The sequence below is a fragment of the Pan paniscus genome, chromosome 7, assembly GCF_029289425.2.
Source record: "Pan paniscus chromosome 7, NHGRI_mPanPan1-v2.0_pri, whole genome shotgun sequence".
NCBI classification, from domain to species: domain Eukaryota; kingdom Metazoa; phylum Chordata; class Mammalia; order Primates; family Hominidae; genus Pan; species Pan paniscus.
The window spans coordinates 63,584,794-63,593,979 of NC_073256.2; the positions used below are offsets into that span (position 1 = coordinate 63,584,794).

At 43.6% G+C, this 9,186-nt stretch overlaps 1 protein-coding gene across 4 annotated transcripts in view; it reads right to left on the minus strand.

The window, feature by feature from the left end:
• The window catches only part of PRKDC (protein kinase, DNA-activated, catalytic subunit), a 186,397-nt gene extending 177,682 nt beyond the window's left edge, over positions 1–8,715 (minus strand). For all 4 annotated transcript variants that reach the window (XM_055116536.2, XM_055116534.2, XM_055116535.2 and 1 more), the window contains exons 1-7: positions 8,499–8,715; positions 5,882–5,958; positions 5,698–5,790; positions 4,397–4,471; positions 3,177–3,285; positions 2,646–2,758; positions 2,458–2,557 (exon numbers count right to left, since the gene is read on the minus strand). In XM_055116536.2, coding sequence (XP_054972511.2) covers positions 2,458–2,557; positions 2,646–2,758; positions 3,177–3,285; positions 4,397–4,471; positions 5,698–5,790; positions 5,882–5,958; positions 8,499–8,652 — 721 coding nt within the window. In that variant the 5' untranslated portion in view covers positions 8,653–8,715. The remainder of the gene's footprint in view (positions 1–2,457; positions 2,558–2,645; positions 2,759–3,176; positions 3,286–4,396; positions 4,472–5,697; positions 5,791–5,881; positions 5,959–8,498) is intronic.
• Positions 8,716–9,186: the final 471 nt, after the last annotated feature.

Genomic DNA, 9,186 nt, shown 5'->3' on the forward strand with positions numbered 1-9,186 from the left:
GGCAACATGGGGAAACCATGTCTCTTCAAAAAGTACAAAAATTACCCATCTGTGGTGGCACATGCCTGTGGTCCCAGCTACTTGGGAGGCGGAGGTACGAGGATCACTTGAGCCCAGGAGGTGGAGGCAGGCAGAGAGCCATGCTAGCATCACTGCACTCCAGCCTGGGCAACAGAGTGAGACCCTGTCTCAGAAAAAAAAAAGAAAAGAAAAAGGGAGACAGAAAATATTTGCAACTCATGTATCATGTATCTGTTAAGAAAATGGTATCTGGCTAGGCACAGTGGCTCACACCTGCAACCCTAGTACTCTGGGGAGCCAAGGCAGGAGGATCACTTGAGCCCAAGAGCTAGAAACCAGCCTGGGCAACAAGGCAAGACCCTGTCTCTACAAAACATTTTTTAATATCAGGTATACACCTGTGGTCCTAGCTACTTGGCAGGCTAATGTGGGAGGTTCCCTTGAGCCCAAGAAGTTGAGGGGGCAGTGAGCCATGTTTGAGCCACTGCACTCCAGCCTGGGTGACAGAGCAAGACCCTGTCTCCAAAAAAAAAAAAAAAGGAAAGAAAGAAAGAAAGAAAACGATATCTACAACTCAACAAAAAGTCAAACAAACCAATTAACCTAAAAAATGGGCAAAAGATCTGAATAGACATTTCTCTAAAGGCACACAAATGGTGAGTACATGAAAAGATGCACAACCAACATCACTCATCATCAGGGAAACGCAAATCAAAACCACGAGATATCCCTTCGCAACCATTAGGCATTAGGATGTCTGCTACCAAAAACACAGAAAATGACAAGTTAGTAAGGATGTGGAGAAGGTGCAACCCTTGTGCACTGTTGGTGGGAATGTAAAATGCTGCAGCTACTGTGAAAAACAGTATGACGATTTCTCAGAAAATTAAAACTAAGGTTACCATGCAACCCAACAATCACAATTCTAAATATATATCCAAAAGAATCAACAGCAGGGACTGCCAACAGATTTCTGTACAACAATGATCATGGCAATACTACCGAGAATAACCAGTAAGTAGAGGCAAACCAAGTGCCCACACATGGATGAATGAATCAACAAAATGCAGTAAATACACACAGGAATATGATTCAGCCTTCAAAAAAAAAGACAATGCTGACATATCAGGATATGGACGAACCTGAAAGACACTATGCTAAGTGAAATAAGCCACACAGGAAAAGCTACATACCATGAGTTCATCTGTGTAACTTTTTGAAATGACGAAACCACAGATGGAGACAGATGAACGGTTATCAGGTGGCCAAGACGGGGGAAGAGATTAACTATGGCTCTAAGTCAGTAGCACATTGGGACCCTTGTGCTAATCAATCTGTTCAATACCTTGATTACAATGGTACATACACGTGACAGAATTACACAAAACTCGCTGGGTGTGGTGGCTCATGCCTATAATCCCAGCACTTTGGGAGATCAAGGTGGACAGATTACTTGAGCCCAGGAGTTCAAGACCAGCCTGGGCAACATAATGATACCCTGTCTCAATTATAAAAAGAAAAAAAAAGAATTAAAAAGGGCCAGGTGCAATGGCTCATGCCTGTAATCCCAGAACTTTCGGAAGCTGAGGCAGGCGGATCACCAGGGCCCATGAGTTTGAGAACAGCCTGGCCAACATGGTGAAACCCCGTCTCTACTAAAAATACAAAAATTAGGCCGGGTGCGGTGGCTCACGCCTGTAATCCCAGCACTTTGGGAGGCCAAGGCAGGCAGATCACTTGAGGTCAGGAGTTCGAAACCAGCCTGGCCAACATGGTGAAACCCCATCTCTACTAAAAATACAAAAAAAATTTGCCATTTAGTGGCGAGTGCCTGTAATCCCAGGTACTCGGGAGGCTGAGGCAGGAGAATCACTTGAACCAGGGAGGCAGAGGCTGCAGTGACCTGAGATCGAGCCACTGCACTCCACCCTGGGCTACGGAGCGAGACTCTGTTTCAAAAAAAAAAAGAAAGTAATTTGCCAGGTGTGGTGGTGCATGCCTATAGTCCCAGCTATTCAGGAGGCTGAAGTGAAGAACTGCTTGAACCTGGGAAGCAGAGGTTGCAGTGAGCCAAGAAAGTACCACTGCACTCCAGCCTGAGCGACAGAGCAAGATTCTGTCTCAAAAAAAATAAATAAAATTTTAAACAACTGCACAGAACTAAATACACATACACAAATGTGTGCACGTTAAACTGGTGAGATCTGACAAAGCTCAGTGGACAACATCAATGTTAATGCCCACCTTGCTGTTGTGCTGTAGTTGGGAAAGATGTCATCATCAGGGGAACTCGGGAGGGCCCACAGGTCCCTCTAGATTATTTCTCACTACTGTATGTAAATTCAGGATTGGTTAAGAGTTCAAAGAAATAATCAGGCATTGCTGGTTAGACTTACAGTTTTTGAATAAAGAAAATCAAGTGAAGCCAAGCAATACCTTCTTCCATGGACTTAGTGAAGTTGCACAGAAGTGAGGACAACCCCTTCAGACATCCTGCCAGAACAGGTAGTTTGGGCTCTCTTACTGCTGATGTCATCTAAAAGAAAAGATTTAAGAAGATGTCATTACAAGAGAAAAACACAACCACATCTATGGAAGCAGAATGTCATAAAAGCTCATCATACCTGGGTCTTAAGTTCACCCAGAAAAGCGCGGAACAGGTTTTCTGCATTATTTATCATCTCACTAGGATGAACTTCACCCAATAATCCTAGGAGCTCATATACTTTTTCTAAAACTGAAAAGAAAATTTTAGACAAGTGAAGGCCTCAAACTACATTTAAATAAGTTAAACTAACCAAAATGTATGAAGAAAATAAAATAAAATAAAGTTCAAAATTGATTTTACAGTAAGAGATATAAAATATAAAGCTTTTAGGACTGCATTCTTTCCTAAGTTTTATGCAAATGTATTAATCATATTTGTCATATCTTGTGAGTTTTCTATTTACAGGAATAATTTTGTAAAAATTAACATTTTTATGAAGGGAAGTCTTCACATGTTGTTTTTGTTTGGTTCCATTTTGGTTTATTTTCAGCAAAAAGGATTCGACTGTAAAATAAGACCTTGGTAGAGAAAACCTAAGTCTTATGCTAATAATTTGTTAATATTAATTTGCTAAACTATTTGAAAATAACATGTAAATGCATCTCACCTGTATCTGGTATTTTTTTTTTCAATGCAAGTTCTCCATAGAATTTACTAAATAATTCTCCAATTTTAAATTCATCCATGAGTCTAGAACTTCTAAAAGTCTGAAGTAACTAAAAGAATACAAATTAGTACGTCAATGTAGTGCGGGAATCAAGAAAAAAAAAACAATACAAATTAGCATTCTCTCTAAAGAGGGAAATAACGGGATTCCTCTATCTCAGTGCACCTGTCCACAGCAAAGGTTCAGAATTAGGTGTGTCTCAAGGATTTACACTTGGTCTCACAGGATTCACATCCACCCAGCTTATCTGGGAATTAGAGGTTGAGATGGGTATGGTGGAAGAACATCAGGGGAAGAATGCTCTAGGTGTGTTACCTTCCCAAGAAACCAACAACATGACTAGAACCTTTCTCCCAGAAGCCTACAAAACCAAGGACCAACCAGAAACAAAGGAATTCTAAAATACAAATACAAAAAAAACAGTAACAGGTCACAGTGACCCCAACAACCACTTAACTGCAACTTTTCAACTGATTCCCGCCAGACACAGTGGCTCACGCCTGTAATCCTAGCACTTTGGGAGGCCCAAGCAGGCGGATTACGAGGTCAGGAGTTCGAGACCAGCGTGACCAACATAGTGAAACCCCGTCTCTACTAAAAATAAAAAAATTAGCCAGGCATGGTGGCACATGCCTGTAATCCCAGCTACTCAGGAGGCTGAGGCAGGAGAATCGCTTGAACCTGGGAGACAGAAGTTGCAGTGAGCCGAGATTGCGCCACTGCACTCCAGCCTGAATGACAGAACAAGACTCTGTCTCAAAAAAAGAAAGAAAAGAAAACATATGAACTCTTTCCCATTGCTAAGGTTTTAGGAAAAACCTCAGAGATACAAGGTGATCTTTCAGCAATTCCTAATAGCATTAGGTTTTGCCAAAGCCAGTAAGGGTGATAAATGAAAGAGCAATAAATTCCTTAGTCATTTTCCTCCTTCATTCTCCTCACAACTCAGAATTCTTCTTTTACTACCCAGAAGAGTCTGAAAACAAAAAGCCAGGGTATTGTCAGGTGATGGTTGGAAAACGTGCATCTTACCCATACATCAATGTGATTAGATCCTATCCTTCCCCAAACACATCACCCAAAACACAACTCAAAACTCTGACTTTCTTTTAAAAGTTATATGTTTAATGTAAAATACGTGTACTTAGAAACATAATTACCTTAATAAGAAGGTCCAGCGCTGGAATTTTACATTTAGCAGCTCTATCTTTTGTATAAACACTGGTACAAGTATTCTAGGTTTTAAAAAAAAAATAACCAAAATCATCAATAAGATATAAAAACTAAGACTCAGCAATACCTGAAACTACTTCTCCAAGAGGAGCAATACCAAAATTCAGTATTTAGCTGTGGAAAATATAACATTAGGCCGGGCATAGTGGCTCATGCCTATAATCCCAACACTTTGGGAGGCGGAGGTAGGCGATCACCTGAGGTCAGGAGTTCGAGACCAGCCTGGCCAGCATGGTGAAACCCTATCTCTACTAAAAATATAAAAATTAGCCAGGTACGGTGGTGCACGCCTGTAATTCCAGCTACTCAGGAGGCTGAGGGAGGAGAATCGCTTGAACCCGGGAGACGGAGGTTGCAGTGAGCCAAGACTGTGCCACTGCACTCCAGCCTGAAAGTATTCACGGGACTCTGTGGTTCACGCCTGTAATCCCTTTGAGGATTACAGTGTGGTTCATGCCTGTAATCCCTTTGAGGATTACAGTGTGGTTCATGCCTGTAAGCAATTTGGGAGGCGGAGACGGGAAGATCACTTAAGCCCAGGAGTTCAAGACCAGCCTAGGCAACAAGGCGAAACCCTGTCTCTACAAAAAAAAAAAAAAAATACAAAAATTAGCTGGACATAGTGGCACATCCTGTGGTCCCAGCAACTTGGGAGGCTGAGGTGTGAGAATCACCTGAGCCCACGAGATGGAGGCTGCAGTGAGCCATGATCGCACCACTGCACTCCAGCCTGGATGACAGAGCAAAACCCTGTCTCACAAAATAAAAACAAATAAACAATAAAAATAAAAAAATACAAAATAAAAATTATTATTATTATTTTTTGAGATGGAGTTTTGCTCTTGTCGCCCAGGCTGCAGTGAAGTTATCAAGAGGCCATCAGGGCCCCAGGGAGCTCAGGGTGCCACTGCCACCTCCTCAGGAAAAAAAAGTATTAAGATAGTTATTAAAAAAAATTATCAAAGTAGTTTCTCTGACAAAGGCCTTAGCTTACTAAATCTAAATAACTAATGGGCAACAAGAGCAAAACTCCATCTCAAAAAAAAAAAAAAAAAAAAAACTAATGAAGAGCCCACTTCATTTGTAACACAATGAAGCAGAAATAAGCAAATTCCCCAATGAGAAAGGAAAATGTTTTATCTTTAAAATAAAAATCCAAGTTCCTCACACCATAAGTTAAAACAGATGTTGATATATAATGTAATAAGGTATGTTTTTTAATTCTTACCTTAATTTCAACAGAGTAAGGTGCGATCTTCTGGCCCATTTTTTCTAAGAAAATACATAAAAACTTTAGGATTTCTTCTCTACATTCACGAAACTGTAATGAAAGAGATACATATTGTAAATATGGGTAAGAGGAGTCACTCCAGGAATATACAAGAAAAGCAAAACCAAAATTGTCAACTTACTTCAATACTGTTGAGTGACTTCCGGACAAATACAAGCAAACCGAAATCTCTGGAAAAAACTAAAGATGTCTGTAATGCTGTTCAAAAAAATAAGTAAACAAGTTAAGAGAGTGCCAAGAGCATCATGTAAACCACTCCTAAAGGGGTTGCAATGATTTTCTTATTATTTTTTTTGAGATGGAGTCTCGCTCTGTCGCCCAGGCTGGAGTGCAGTGGCGCGATCTCGGCTCACTGCAACCTCAGCCTCCCGGGTTCACGCCATTCTCCTATCTCAGCCTCCCAAGTAGCTGGGACTAAAGGTGCCCACCACCATGCCCGGCTAATTTTTTTTTTTGTATTTTTAGTAGAGACGGGGTTTCACCGTGTTAGCCAGGATGGTCTCGATCTCCTGACCTCACGATCAGCCCGCCTCGGCCTCCCAAAGTGCTGGGATTACAGGCGTGAGCCACCGCGCCTGGCCAAGGTTGCAACGGTTTTCAAGGCAGCCTTATAAATATAAAACACTAACCCAAGGTTGCTGTATTAAAACAAAGCAGAAAATTCTAGACAATGTTCCACAGGGATGCAGTACGCAAAATAATGGCCCCAAAGATGCCTGCATCCCAATCCCTGGGTTCACATCTTGTGAATATGTTAAATGTATATAGCAAAAGGAAATTGAGCTTGCAGATGGAATTAAGGTAGCTAATGAGCTGACCTTAAAATGGGAAGATCATACTGGATTATCCAGAGAGCCCAATGTAATCACACAGGCCCTTAAAGTAAGGAGATGAAGAAGAGTGGGTCAGAGAGACAGGAAGTTGGGAAAGCGGGAGATTCCAAACCTCTAGTTAGGGGGACTTGACATGCTGTTGCTGGCCTTGAAGACCAAGGGAAGGGAGCTGTGATCCAAGGAAAGGGGACAGCTTCAAGAAGTATGGAATGTCAGGGACCTCAATCCTATATAACCTGAATGAATAAGGCAATGGATCCTCCCCAAGAGCCTTCAGAAAGAAAGCAGCCCTGCCTGGTACTTTGGTTCTAGCTTGGTGAGACCTGTGTGGGATTCTGACTCACAGAATCCCCCTTACAGTGGGAACTGTAAGAGTAACAGACCTGTGCTGTTTTAAACCACTAAGCTTGTGGTAATTGTTACAGCAGCAATAAGGAACTAATACACTTCCCCTGGAATCTCTCAAGTGAAAGGAGATATGGCATAAATGGAAGGTAAACTTGGAAGTGCTTTAGAAACAAGTTACTAAACGAACAAAAATGAATTCTAAATTTGAAACCCTGAGAAGAGAAAGTAATCACGCAATGTTAGTTTTTTGTTTGATATTTCCCCATTGTTAATATATTCTTGACAACAGATAGAGTACATATAGGATACATGTATATAGCATCTTTTTTTTTTTTTTGAGACGGAGTCTTGCTCTGTTGCCCAGGCTGGAGTGCAGTGGCACAATCTCGGCTCACTGCAATCTCCTTCTCCTGGGTTCAAGACATTCTCCTGTCTCAGCCTCCCGAATAGCTGGGACTACAGGCGCTCGCCACCATGCCCAGTTAATTTTTGTATTTTTAGTAGAGACAAGGTTTCACCATACTGGTCAGGTTGGTCTCCATCTCCTGACCTCAGGTGATCCACCTGCCACAGCCTCCCAAAGTGCTGGGATTACAGGCATGAGCCACCGCACCGTGCCACATATAGCATCTAGTTTAAACTGTTTAAGTTATTCCTACACCATATTCACTACTAGACCCTCCGGAAGAAAATCTCACCTTTTAATAGGGCACAACATCAAGGTCTGCATACTCGTGTTTTAAAGAAGGAATACAGGAGATCCACATAATTTAAGTATTTGAATATTTAAAATGCTAAAAAGAGGCACTTTTACTACAAAGGGGAAAAAGTTCCCACCCAGGCATTGCTAAAGAGTTAAAAGAACATGACTTCAATTACATTTCTTCAATTTTTCTCAAAGTAGGAACGGCAAATAGAGGGGTTTGGAAAAGGTACTGGTGGGATTAGGCGAGATTCAGGTGAAAGAAAATACTTTCTCTTGGCCGGGCCCGGTGGCTCACGTCTGTAATCCCAGCACTTTGGGAGGCCGAGGAGGGGGGATCACGAGGTCAGGAGTTCGAGACCAGCCTGACCAACATGGTGAAACCCCATCTCTACTAAAAATCCAAAAAAATTAGCCGGGCGTGGTGGCGCGCGCCTGTAATCCCAGCTACTCGGGGGGCTGAGGCAGGAGAATAGCTTGAACCCGGGAGGCGGAGGTTGCAGTGAGCCGAGATCGCGCCACTTCACTCCAGCCTGGGCGACAGAGCGAGACTCCGTCTCAAAAAAAAAAAAAAATTATTTCTCTTGCCCTGCCCCCCACTCTGCATAGCAATGACTGCCATATTAGGGGTCGTTTTCACCAACTTTGGCTTTAAAATATCTTTCCTCTAATACTAGGGGGTAAAAGCAGTATGACAAATCCCTTTATACACATGCACAGAAATTCCCCCAAGAATCTAATTGCTGTACTTCAAAATACCGTCATCTAAACACAGAGAAGCGCCGGGCTGCCCGGCTCCAGAACGACTCGGGAAGCCAGGACCCACCCGCGGCCCAGCTCGGGCCGGTACCCACCCAGCACCGCGGGGCTGCTGCTCAGGACGCATTCCTGCCCCAGGCCGCGGATCAGTTGATGACCGGCCAGGGCAGCACCGCAGCGGTCCGCGGCGGACAAGGTCTCCTGCAGCCGCAGCAGGGAGCAACGCACACCGGCTCCGGAGCCCGCCATGCCGCCGAGTCCCGCTCCCGCGCGTGCGCCCGCTCGGCCCGGACCCGGAAATGCCCCTACGCGCGGAGGCGGGGCTGCGGGGCGCGGCGGCAGGAACTTTCCCGGGGACCCCTGCGGGAAGGCTTGGCCTGTAAGCGCGCCTCTTGGGCCCGAATCAACATGGAAACCTAAGGAAAAACGTCTGACCTGCGGAAGTAGTTTGGGTGGCTACTTGGTGTTGGACTTGGCTAAATAAATACCAGAGGCAGGTAAAACAAGCGAGGGGCGTAGGTCAAGAGTTCCAAGTTTGTTCCTCGATAAAAAACGACAAACGCGGTCGGGGGCGGTGATGCCCGTCTGCAGTCCCAACACTTTAGGAAGCTGAGGAGGGGGGATCGCAGGAGTTCGAGACCAGTCTGGGCAACATAATGAGACCATCCCCACCACCTCCCGTCCTTAATTTTTTTTAATAAAAAAATCTTTAAGTGACAAATGCATCTGTAATGTCCTTATTAACCAAAAACGCCTAAGGGATAAAGAAGCATACACTCCTTA